Source organism: Ovis canadensis, chromosome 3, assembly GCF_042477335.2.
Source record: "Ovis canadensis isolate MfBH-ARS-UI-01 breed Bighorn chromosome 3, ARS-UI_OviCan_v2, whole genome shotgun sequence".
NCBI lineage: Eukaryota > Metazoa > Chordata > Mammalia > Artiodactyla > Bovidae > Ovis > Ovis canadensis.
The window spans coordinates 79111035-79124670 of record NC_091247.1 but is presented as its reverse complement, the minus strand read 5'-3'; the positions used below and the strand labels follow the sequence as shown (position 1 = coordinate 79124670).

The 13636-nt window shown below is 37.4% G+C and overlaps 1 protein-coding gene across 1 annotated transcript in view; it reads right to left on the bottom strand.

Moving 5' to 3' along the window:
• Window positions 1–212: 212 nt before the first annotated feature.
• The window catches only part of SRBD1 (S1 RNA binding domain 1), a 228727-nt gene continuing 215303 nt past the window's right edge, over window positions 213–13636 (bottom strand). Inside the window, exons 20-21 of the mRNA XM_069583411.1 lie at window positions 4344–4528; window positions 213–1096 (exon numbers count right to left, since the gene is read on the bottom strand). Of these exons, the coding sequence (XP_069439512.1) occupies window positions 807–1096; window positions 4344–4528 (475 nt within the window). The 3' untranslated portion in view covers window positions 213–806. The remainder of the gene's footprint in view (window positions 1097–4343; window positions 4529–13636) is intronic.

The following is a 13636-nucleotide window of genomic DNA, read 5'->3' as shown; positions in this document are numbered from 1 at the left end:
CATTTCTATCCCCATTTGGAGTTTAATATTTATGCTTAATATGGCTTTCTGTGATAAGTCAAACAGAATGTCATTCTTTGGATTTCTAGAGATTTCCATTTTCCCCAAAGCCACAGGTGGCTTATACAAAATTTGTATGAATATGTGCCATATTTACTTCAATCAAGACTGACTCTTAGATAATTCACTGAATTAACACAGCAAAAACAAGATCACTAACCACAACATTTTATTGTAGAGATGAATATATATATTCTGAGAAATAATTTGAGCTATTCACGTGATGGTTATGAACACATCAGGATCTGTTTAATTGGTATATTTTGGTTTGCTAGGCAAGAGAAAAATCACAAGTCAAATCCAAAAGGTCTGATTTTTTTTTAAGTCTATAAAAAGAGAGGATTAAATACTGCCAGCTCTACTATCAAGAAACATTATACGATTTAAATTACGAAGATAACTCCACATAAGTCCAGCAAGGAGTGTTGGCAAGTAGAAGTGAAACAGTCTATTATACAAAATGCAAAAGGATACAAAGATGGGTTATAAAAAATAAAATTTTGGTCAGAAAACTACATGAAGCCACATAAAGGTGTCTGTGAGCTGCTTTTTTTAAGGGGAAAAGAAATCAAGCCATTAGCTCTCTATTTATTCAAAAGGAAAAATAAGGAAATGTTTGGAAAATACTTCTGATATTAAGTGAGTTCTTTCTCATCTGCCATCCAGAGCTCACAAGCATCTAACTTATTCTTGCCAACCTATAGAAGTGAAGGAATAAAACCACTGTCTGGCCATCAGTGGCACACTCACAACACCCGAATGAGATCCAGGGTAATCCTAGATCGGGGAATGTCAATGTTGAGTACTCGGACTTCCACTCTTTCTCCAGGGCCCAGTCCAAGACTCCTTCTCTTCTTCGTCTTAGAAAGTTTTGCTTCTGTTACATTTCGTATGGGAATCAGCCCTGATCTCCCCACTCCTATATCCACAAAAATTCCAAACAAGGTGGCATTCTCGACTTTGCCTGTAAGAACTGTCCCAACCTGCAGGTCTTCCAAGCAGACTATGCTTCTTTTGAAATCAGGTTTATCGAAATCTACAACAAAAGGGGAAAATGGACAGTGTGTATAAATAATTGTTAGACACAACATAATCTAATGAGTAAGTACTAAATACATGTCAATTGTGTGCCCAGACCAGTATTAAGCATTGAGGGGAGACATAAAAGGAGCTGAAGATATATGCCTGCCTTCAGAGAAAAGGCATCCTAGTTGGAGAAACAGCACGTGCAAAGCAGAAACAACTCAAGACAGTTTACTCAAACACTGTCTTCTCAAACTCTGTCTTGCTAACCTGTGAACATTAGCACATACATAAGGGACTTAAAAGAGTAGAGTGTCTTATTTTCTTCTTTATGAAGAGGAGATGAGAAAATACATTTGCTCAATGAATATGCAAGGCTAAATCACAAATACTGAGAAAATAAGACCCTTGTTGACAGAAGAATGGGAGCTTTCCTCCAAGTGACTGAATTCTCAAAATGTTTAAAGTGGGTAGAGAACATCCATAAATGTTTAGTTAAATGTGGTGAAATTTAAATGTTCTTTCTCACTTCTCCCCCCAAATTTTGAACTCAAGGATCAATTCCTATCCACTTTGAATAAATGCATCCAATCAAAAAGAATGGATTCTTGATTATCTATTGCTCAGAAACCCAGATGGGCCAGTACCTTATGTCCTTTCTCCTCTTTCAATTCAATTCATAAAACATTTATTAACTCCTATTAGCACTCTACCAGGTACTCAAGAAACAAAGATGAAGCACAGATCTCTACTCTCGAGTTCTGATAGCCCTCTTTCCCTTGTTCGTGCCAGTGTACCAATACATTTCTCTGTTCATTAACACTACCCCCCACCAAAGACAGGCACAAAGCCTGCTGAGGAATCATGGCTTAAGTTAAAACAAAACAAAAACAACAACAAATGTTTTATGATGGAGAAGGTTACAACTAACAATTGAAACAGGGCTTTTGGATTATCTGTGGATTCCATTTACCCATGCTCCTCTTGGCCTCCTTTCCTAGGATTACTGAATGTTGATTCTAATAACAAAGAACACATTCTATGCTTGGATCTCCTTTTACTAAGACCTCATTTTCCCCTCCACCCATTCCATTTCCTTTTCCTCCACAGCTGTTGGCTTTATCCTGATTACTTGTTAAAACTATCCTTTACATTTGTATTAGCAACTGGTCACCTCTTGGTTCCCCTCCCCCAGCCTAACCATACTGAAATCAAGGTGTTGTTTTTTAAAAAATCCTCTTTTTACCTTTACAACAAAACAAAACCCCTCTTTAAACCTTAAATCTCATTTTCTCATAAAAAGGAATATGCTAACACTAGAATTGATTGTGTAGAATTCCATCTGATGCGCAGGTGTGAATTCCAAAAATAAAGAGCCCACTGAATATGCCATTACACTGGGCAAGGACTGTGTCAAAGCAAAGGGAAACCAAGTTGTTGATCATGGTCAGAGGTAGGATGGTCTCTGAGGCCTCACAAGTATTGTTTTTATACTTAGAAACTCTCCCTCTTTCTTACAGAGGTCCAGTAGCTACAATTCCCAAGGGTTTCTGATCAGCTGCTTAATTTTGCATGGAAAATCGGAGTCAAGAACTACTTAACACAGCCTGGGCCACTGAGAAATCAGAAAAGCCTCCATGTACCAGGGAAACTCTAACACTTTGATTGCCAAGGCTACATACTCAGTGCCCTGTCACCAGGCTGCTTCTGATGAACACAATTATGGAAACCAACTGGCGACCAGAGTGTTAATAACATAGAGTTGATTATATCACCAGAGAAACAGAAGTCAGGATGAGTATAAAGAAAGAATGAGGCAAGAAAGGAAGTAATTTTGAGACAATGGAGGAAAGAAAAGAGATGTAACATAAATGCAGAAACATTCAAAATACTATCTGTTCTTTTAAACGTATGACTGTCTGCCTTTCTTCCTGATGATGTATTTAGTGTTAAAATGAAAGTTCTCAGACATCTAGAAATCTGTGACTTATGCTAGGGCAAAAGTCAGTTCCAAAGAGATCTACTGGAAATTTCTCTTGAAACAATGCTAAATACTGCAGTAACTGGTAAGCTCAATTTAGAGCCCAGGTGTATGTTTCTGCTCAACTAGAGGCATCATCAGGTAAAGACCAACTTAGCTGTTGGTTGTCTAACTCAGCTATGTAATCTGAGGGCTGATCTTTGCTCTGAGTTTACAGTGTAACTGAGATCATGTAACAATCAACATCAAGATCAAAAAAACAAAGATGGACAAGAAAAGCCAGAACAGAGCGTATTTGCCAACCTTCTAATGTAGTGGTTTTAGGCATAGTACTCCCACCCTGCTTGAAAGCCACTGCTCACTGCTAGACAACACCTATGGAATTCACACCTAAGAATAACTGCAAAGGGTGAGGGATTTGTCCACGGAAGTACTCACTTTGGACGGACCACCCAGAAGGCTTCTACTACATTTTTGGCATAGGTCTTACTGTATGTTTCATTTTATTTTTCTCCGACCTTAAAATTAATTTCAAATTTACACAGATATTGAGGGAATGGTACATTGAGCTTGACAGATGAACACAAATTCCCCCAGACCTTTTCAAAGAAACCACCTCAACACAGCATAACCCAGGATGAAATGAGCCAAGCCCTAAACATGGTATCATAAAAATGCTGTGAGACAAGCACAGATTCATTTAAATCTCAGGGCTTCCTAGTCAAATTTCCTGGGGAAGTAGGTCATTTGATACCTTAATTCCTTCTCACCGGGGCATTGCTCTCAATAACTATGGCTCTTAAACTTCCTTCACCATCTACCTGTGCTGAAAGCCATGAGACTTTTAATTAGAAGGAAAATCAACAGAGAGAGAGTATCTTTTTTCTTCAGTGTTCACTGACATAGAATCCAGGAACCTGGAAGGCTGTAACTTAGAAAGAAGACTCACTTTAATCTGTGAACTGAATGCTTTACCTTGGACTTCCGACTCTTTTGAGGTAGAAACAGTTACAAAGGGATTCTGAAAAACGCATGTCTCCATGAACATGGCAGCACATGCATGACGTTTTTAGTCTAGTGTGATGGGAAATAAGCCTGGGAGGAAGAGTCTGGAGGCCTGGCCTCAACTTTGGCTCTGGATACTTACTAGCTTCAGTGACTGTGAAGGAAGGTCACTGTGCTCTAGTTTTCTCATGGAGAGAAAGGCAGGACAGAGGATCCTGTGGCGTAGGACCACTGTGAGCTATTCAAGTGAATGGTATTCACATTCATTGTTTACCTGTTCGAAAGTCAAAGCTCTCGGGCTGGCTAAGACCATCTATGATGACCTGTAAGGTGTGTACTGTTGTTTGCAATCTTTCTGCAGTTTTCTCCATTCCTTCTTTTTCGAGGAATGAATTTATTTTTTGTTGCATTTCTGGCTTTCCAATCTCATATAGTGTCCCTCCAACGAATGACAAAAACCTGCAGAGGAAAAAAAAAAAAAAAGAACCCCCACCACACATTAATAATATTACTTATTTTCCAGTCTCCTTACATAAATCACTCCTCTTCATCTCAGATCCATACATCAACCAACCAACTGGTCTTTACTGGAAATCTACCATGTGCCCCATGCCATAAAGGTGATCTGTCTTGGGAGAAAAAAGGAAAGGGATGATCTGAGGTTTTTGAGTTACTTTCCAAAGAAGCTCCTGCTCAGAATCAGCATCAGAAACGTTTTACAGTGCAATGTTCTTAGAGTTTAGTGCCAGATATATTTTCTAAATAAGGACACCTATATCTGTTTCATGTATCTCCAAATTTCAGTTAGGAAAATGTTCTGCATTTAAATTAGCTATTAGGCAAACAATGAATTGCTGCTATCAAAATCCAGCAAAATACCCAACAAGGATTGCCCGCTTTTGACAAACAAATCACTTTATCCATATGCCATATCTCTTGTTCTTTACTTCTGTGTACCCATGATGACAGTGTAACCTGTGCAAGCATATGCTCAATCTAAGAATTCTCCATCAACGGTTATGCCTCACATGGATTAAATCATATGAAGTATATTAAGGATTCAGAAGTCAAGAGAAAAAGGATGAGAGGATTATCAAAAAGTGACTTCTTCCTCAAACAGAAGCTCTGCAAGGAAGACCTCTACATAATCTTAAGGTGAATATTACTTTATATACTTTATATATTGCATACCTGTAATACTTAGGAGACTATTTGCCTTTCTCAATTTCCCTTTGCTATGTTTACCATTCCCCGTGTTTGTTTAGTCGCCTCTCAATTATTCAGCTGTGCAGTTCAGTAATGAGTTAATCAAGAAAAAAACAAAGGGTTAAAGATGAATTTCCCTTCAATCTCATCTGAATATTAAGTAAGCTATAGCTTACTTCCTTGATATTCCTTGGCTGTGTACCTTTCCACATCATTAAGTTCCATTTCCTATGATTAATGGCTCTTAAAAAATGTCAACACAGTAATCAGATAGATAGTGATACTAATGCCCCCAAATCCTTTCCTCTAAGGATGTCTCTGGAATACAGGTAGGGGAAAAAGAAACTGTTGGAGGCTTGTCTACATTTAGAATTGGGATGTATCCTATTTGTTAGGTTACTGCATGATCACAAAAGGAATGCTTGTTATTTCCAATCCCCCCCCTCCAACCCCCCACTGTTGTGTTCAACTAGAGAGGGCCTCTTTAATGATAATCTGGTAGTGATAGTTTGTTATCTAGTGGAGAAACTCTCTCATCTCTCATTTAACCAGGGTATCTCTTTGAGCTCAAATGTGTAATCGTTTTACATTTCCAAAGTCATAATTTTGGTCAAAAACAGACTGATGAAAATCCAACCTATTTTCTTTAATATATTTTGGTTAAGGGTCTCACGAAAGACTAAGGAGTTAGTGCCTAGGCTCCTTTTTTGTTTGTTTTAAATGAGCTTCCATCCCAACTGGTGGCCAGTGAGTTATACACTTTACGTCTGTGTGTCCATGGCTTCCTGGGCCCATGGACAGGCAGTGGGATCTTTAGTGCTGATAGGTGTCTGTTAGTAGCATATAGCGGCCCTGGTGACAGGCAACAGCTGCTATAGCTCTGACTGACGGGCCAGATGACACATGGCAACCTCTGTCCACAGCCAACTTCCTTGCACAACTTTCTAAATAATACTGGCCCTGCTGAGCAGACTTCCCTGGTATTTACCCTCTTGGCTTGATTGGTCTGCAACTGGCCACTCAGCAGAACATCTTTCAAATCCCCAAGATTTTGGCTTACAATCAACAATTAAAAGGCCAAAAAAGTATATTTGTGGGTTGAAGATTCATAATAAACTTGAGTAGCATTTTATAATTAATAAAATAACTAAAAGAAACTTCCCAAAGTACTGTACATGTCTTGGCCTCAATAGCAAAAACACTGGCTCAGGAGGCCACTTGGAGACTTAAGGTTTTGTGTGCGTGTGTATATAACTAACTGATACTAAAGTCACTTCCACATAAAGGATTCTGTTTATAGTGGCTGCAGATGCACAAAGATTATTGGTCTGTTTAACCTGGGTGCATATTTCATATATCATTTTCATCCTCACACACACAAGCCTGAGGGCACTGGTAATTAAAATCAATAAAAAAGCACCAAATTGAACTCCTAGCTAATGCTTCAGTATTGATCAACCCTATTTTTAAATGACTATGCAACAGAGTCAGATGCTTTTTTTTATTTTGAGAACTTTCTTAAAGTTACAACAGGATTGCAGAAAATGGAAACTAACAAACAAAAGGGAGACTATAAAATGAACTGGGAATAGCATTGAGTTTGACCTCTCTTTAATTTAATTGCAAAAATATTCAAATGTAAACCATAGGAAACAATGTTTTTTGCTCAGTAGCCACTTAATAAACATGTGTTCTTTAAATACACTAAGAATAACTTATTCTACATTATTCTGAATTTTTACTCTAGAATCAAGTTGATAAATAATATCCAACATACGGCTTCATTTTAGAAATAAGAAATACTGAACACAAAGTATTTTCTGGCTCAGAAGTATCATATAAAAACACAGTGTACTTTATGAAGCTTAGAACTAGAATGTGAGTGAACGTGTTCTGAAAAAATAGTGCTTGATAGATGTTCTCATTTAATCTTGACAATAATCCTAAAAGGTAGGTATCATATCATACAGAAAGGGAAAAACGAGCTTTAGGGAGGTTAAATAACCTGCCCAAGGCCACATAGCTATTTTCACTAACTGGAGTTTCATGCTATACACATCAGTGTATGTCTGTTTATAACTGCAGTTATGTCAAAATTAAAGTGTTATATTTGGTTAAGATATAAAACAATACTTTGGGTAACATTTCACCAACACGATTTAATGGCAGATTAGTTTTAAATATTAAGAGAGTTAACATTGATGAATCCAACAGAGAAATTATTACATAAACATATTTAAGTAGACAATTCTCTCAAAAGTCCATGGGTTATTAAAATCATAGTCTCATTTTCTTTACTGTCTCTGAAAGGCTTTTTCAGTTTGCTAAGGACTGCTGTCTGAGCTGCTGTTTCTATTTAATATGTAATTTCATCCATCTTACTTAAAGTAAGAAAGTAGCATAAATGCAACAAATAAGCACATCATGTTCTTTTAGCACACATCTGCACAAAGTTAAAACACAGACCTTGCAGCAGAGAGAGGCTGCTTGTTTTTCAAACAGAATGCTATATAAAACCTAAAATCGCTGATATCTTCAACAGAAACTTGTTACAAATGCAAGTTCTCCTCCTCAAAGAATAAGAAAAGTCTTTGTAATATTTTTCTTGAAGAATAAGAAATTCTCAAGATTCATTAGACTTCAGATATAGCCATTCAGTTTTATGTAATCATTTCCAGCATGGAGAGAGAAATTTAGGAGCCCAGGACTCATTACATTAAAGCAACATGATATCCCACAGAGCACAGAAAAGTCATGGTGATGCAACTCCATCACTTTAAAAACAACTTAATATTAACATGTGCTTTGTGGGCTAAACACACAAGATTTAAGGCTCCACAAAGAACCATGCTGCAAGGGCAAAGTACTCCTAGCTGTCCATCCACGCTAGATACTTTTAAAAGAGACTTTCATACTTGTTTATTTTTATCCACTGGTTTTACTCAGCCTTAAAGTAATCATATCAATAAACCAATAAACGCAAGAGCACAGTCATTTTAGAAAAAGTAGTTACAGATAAAGCAGAAAGCATCATCTGTAATACAGGCAGACATTCAACAATTTAAAACAAAAGAGGTAACCTGTCCTTCTTACCTGTGATTGTGATTATAGAGCAAGTGGTAGGACACAAATGAAAAGTTCAGTTTGTTATACTGAAGCCCACACATTCTATGCATTTAAAATGTATTGCTTTATATTAAAGACAATGTAAATTCCAACATGGTAAAGGAGGGAAACCCACTACTCCTTTACGCTACCTATGGGAGCTGCACTCACCTAGGTGAGCATGGAGCAGCGCACTTTAGTTTTGCTTAGAGCAGTGTGGCTTTACCACATCTGCTGTTTCAGTAGTCAAATCAAAGGGGTGGCAGTGTGAACTGCACTTTAATCATCATCAAAGAATCTTTTCAAACCTCTATTAAACCAAGAAACTGAACTGGGCCAGAATCCTTCAAAATCTTCACTGATGTAAAATCCACAAATAATGGTAAATTCAAGTAGAGGGCATTTACAGAGAAGCCCACAGAACAACATACTGGGCTCAGAAGCTAGCAGGTATCTAGTGAAGGTAATACTGAAGTGGTTTTTGTTAGCATATCATCAACCACAGAAAGTTACAGCAAGTAATTTTTCATAAAAATGTAACAGCTTTTGAAAACTTACACACTGCAGATAAACTTTTGAAAAAATGTAACCCTTTCAGAAAGGGTAACCAAGGTATTTCTAAAACTCTTTGGGTAGCGGAGGGGGGGCGGGGGCGGGGGCGGGGGGGCACGTTTAGTGTCATTGCTTGGTACCATTTAGAGTGTCTTTGGAGTACTTCCTGCATCTAAACACACTCTTGGATCTATGAGCAGCAGAAAAAAACACAAGAACCAAAAAGAAACTACCACAGATTAAGGGATGCAGTCTGTCTTCCAAAAGACTTGGTTTATAAGCATCAGACTGTTAACCTGATTCTAACTTCTGAAAAACTTAGTAAATGTTTCCTCCTTTTTCAAAGGTCTATTAAACATGCATAGAGGCTGGATACTTGATGCATGCTGCATTAATTGTGGGAGAACATACCCTTAGAAAGCGGTTTTATTTTAGCAGTTTAGTAAAGGGAATGAATTTTGTTAAAAAAAGAAAACAGTTAAAGTGAGCTTATATAGACATGCTCTAAAAACCTGAGATTAGAATGATCTCTTTAGAAATAGCTGAAGAAGACATGCAGTTACAAAATACCTAAGATCAGAGAAATAGTAACCAATACCACAAAGAATAAGCAGCCTTGATTTTTGTGTAGGTTTTCCTATTTCAGAACCACAGTATGATATACTGTGTGATCATGATATAATTAAAGCTATAATTTAAAAAACCCAATGTATATATACATACATCCAAATGCACATGAAAATACAAAAATCGAAAGGCATCATGTATTGAAAATGTTGTGATTACTGCTCTAAAGATTTCTAAAATCCTGTCTTAGAAATAAATTTATAAGTGACAAAGGAAAATCAGTTTTCTTACACTTGTTAAAACAATAATCTCCTGTCAAAAAAAAAACCCACAGAAAAAAACCCCAATAACCCAATTGCTCAGTTTGATCATCCTCTTTCCATTGAGTCTGTGTTGTTTTAAACACATTCATACACACACACACATCTTCAAATGATAAAGATTTGTTTAAATCAAGGCTCTTCAAAGGCTTGAGACAAAATGCTGAAGTGAATTAAAAATAATTTAGAAAATCATTCTGTTTTCCTCAATAAATACTTATTTACTGTGGAAGAAGACTCTATGAAACATGATAACAGAGACTGCCCTGAATGAGCTTAGTCTAATTTAAGTAATGACAGTATATCAGAATTAATTATCTTCCATTTATATCTGCTGTTTTAGAGGTAGGATTTTACATGCAGACAAATACTTTGAAAGTGCTCAGTAAAGATGACTTCATTTAATTCTCTCATAAATTTATTGTGGATACAGATTTGCAGATAAAGAAATTTAAACTTATATAGATTAAGTGACCAGCCTAAAGTCACACAGCAGAGACCACAAGGCTGTGGCGAAGGTAAAATTCGTTATATACCACATCTTCATTAGCATTGCTTACTGCTTAACTCCGGGAGATTTTCAATGTAGACAGAAGATTTAGGTCCCAGATAAAATCTGGCACATAGTACCACTGCCTGGGAGTAATTTATTATTATTTTTTAAACCAAATTCAAAAGGAAAAAGTTTGGCTCTTTTTGAGTTACTGAATAAGAGTTGTACAAAATTAAGTTAGTGGTTTCAAAGGCTGCAGACTCGCTACAGCTCAAAAGCACTGTGTTCAGAATTCATATAATTTAATTTACTGTCTGTAAAGCCATAACGTGGATTAGTGCCTATGAATATTTGAAAGAGGAGGGCAAATTAAAAAGCAGTATTTTAAAAAACATACAGGCTCATGATAGCAAAGCTGAAATGAAAAAGCTCTGGCACTACTAGGGGATAAACTCCATCTACTGGAATAAAGAATTTTCTTCCTTGGGAAATAGCCTTTATACTATGAAATCCATCCTGTCCAGGAATCCTTCTTTCAAGAAATTTGAAAATGTTCAACACCTGCCCTTTCCATAAATCTCTCCAATTGTCCTCTGAATGGGCAGAGCCATTTTCATTCCATTTAAAGGTTGGGCAATTGAGATCAAAGTAATTTGCTTATGGTCACACATAGAGTCAGAAGCCACGCTAAGATTAAAATCCACAGTGAGAGTGGGGACAAGAAGGAGAGAAGGGAGATAATGGGAGACTAAATCAATACCTGACTGAGTTTCAGGCTCCAGACTGAGCAATCTAAACCTGAAGAAGAGAGAAGAGGAGAAGGAGAAGGGCAAATATGCTGGAGATGGAACAGACAGAAGCAAGTACTATGGCTGGCTGGCAACTCCCTCTCATTGACTACAAGGTTTCTCCAGATATGCAGGAGAGAAAGCAGTGTTTTTTCAGTTCCAGGACCCAGTGTTAACAGTAATTAACAATGTTAAATTATATTATAATTTAATTATACCTGGATCATACAGTAAAACATTTTTTTCTCCTGGGCAGCCAACAGTTGTAAATCAGCCCCACTCCCCTTTTCCGACTCAACTGGACAGCCCCTTCATAATCACAACAAAAATAACAGCAATGACTAGAGCAGTAATAACAGCTTACTCTCTCCCAGGTGCTAAGATTTCTCTATACGTTTAGTCATGCCATCCCAAGTAGTTGTTGTTCACTCGCTATGTTGTGTTCAACTCTTTGTGACTCCATGGACTGCAGCAAGCCAGGCTTCTCTGTCTTCCATTATCTCCCAGAGTTTGATCAAATTCATATCTATTTAGTCAGTGATCTAACCGTCTCATCCTCTGTCACCTCCATCTCCTTTTGGCTTCAATCTTTCCCAGCATCACCATCTTTTCCAATGAGTTGGTTCTTGAATCAGATGGCCAAAGTACTGGAGCTTCAGCTGCTGCAAAAGTCCTTCCAGTGAATATTCAGGGTTTATTTCCTTTAGGATTTACTGGTTTGATCTCCTTGCAGTCCAAGGGACTCTCAAGATTCTTCTCCAGCATCACAATTCGAAAGCATCAATTCGTCAGTGCTCAACTTTCTTTATGGACCAACTCTCACATCTCTCATCCAAAGAGACGGGTAACATTATCCTCATTTAACAGATAAGAAAACTGACATATAGGGAGGTTGAATAACCTAGGCAGTCTGGCACTGCTCTGCCTCCAGAGTAAGCTAGCAGGAAGTTAGGTGCTATCTCAGGTTCTTCAGCTTCCTATTTACCTCTGCCAGCCTTGCCCAAAACGTCATGTGGTGTGTGTTAGAACAGTGAGTAAGACGCTAGACATGACAGTCGGTTCCTAAGTATCCCACATCCTGGTCATCTGATTCTCCAGTGGGTAGAATCTCTTTCATCATCTTTCTCTTGTATGAAAGCATTCTCAAAAATATGATGAATGCTACTTCCTGGGAATTATAGTAAGCTATCTGGGTATTTAACTAGAGTACTAACAAGGAAAAAACAAACACCAAAAATTGCTTTCCGTAATCTGTCCTTTTTATGATCTTTGTATTTTAGGTTTGGTCTCTCTTTTGTGATGTTATGTCTCTTTATGAAAAGGCAATATAATATTGTCTAATCATAGCTCCATAGAAGAAGTTAATGTGCAGTAATTGATATATACCCTAAGACATCACTTATCAAAAGCCAGAAAAGATTCTGCCTTAATTTTCATGTCTGAATGCTGCCAACTCTTGTGAGGCAAGTCCAGAAAAATTTAAGATCTTTCAAACTTACAAATTACTTCTTAGGTCTGTTTACCTAATCTTCATTTATTTTACAGCATTTGTAGCTGGGTTTCTTTTCAGGCAAGTCTCCCACAAGGAAATATGTTTTTATCATTGTAAAAGTTAGTTGGCACGCAAATGCTGAATAAAGCTGTGGTGAATTTTAGATGTGGGAGGTGTGTCAGACATACTCATTAAACTAAGTGACTTACCCTCAGAAAATTACAAATCACCACAAGTCAGGGGCCTTCTGAGTTGCTCACAGTTGAAACTATGAATACCAATGTTCTACCACTGCCATTTTGTTTTGTTTTTAAATAAAAACAACCTCAACTTCCTGTATTACAGCTGCTTATTAGCTACAAGGCTTCTTGCTGGGCAGAAAGCTGAAGTTGGAAAGAATGTGATAAAACCTCTGAAAGCAAGGCTAAAAAGAAAAAAAAGAAAAAGAGTTCAGAGGTGCTCAATCCTTGAACAGGAATGGGAAAGAAACAGAGATTGAGATGTGCTCAGTTATTACAGGTCTTCCGTATGGGCCATCAAGCTCTCTGGTTTGATTCATGTTAGCCCCATAGCAGTGCACAAGGCAGGATCTCCACAGAGACTCTCTAGCTCCTAGGCCCCCAACTGCTTTTAGCTCAGGAGCAATAGTTGGGATCCATTTCTTGTTGAGTTAATTCTACTTCTGTAGGCCTTTCTCTCATCAGCTTCACTGAGATATAATTGACATATAACAGTGTATAAATTTAAGGTGTACAACTTAAACTTATAAGCTAAGGTGTACATCTGATACACTTATAATAGCAAAATGATTACCACCACAGCCTTAGCTTAATACCCTCATCATGTCACATAATTATCATTCCTTTTTGGGGATGCAACACTTAAGATCTACTCTCTTAGCAACTTTCAAGTTTATAATAGAATATTAACTATAAATCACCATGCTGTACATTATATCCCCAGAACTTGTTCATCTTATAATTGGAAGTCTGTACCCTCTGATCAACTTCTGGTGTTAAAACCCAACACAAGTCCCCCCCACCA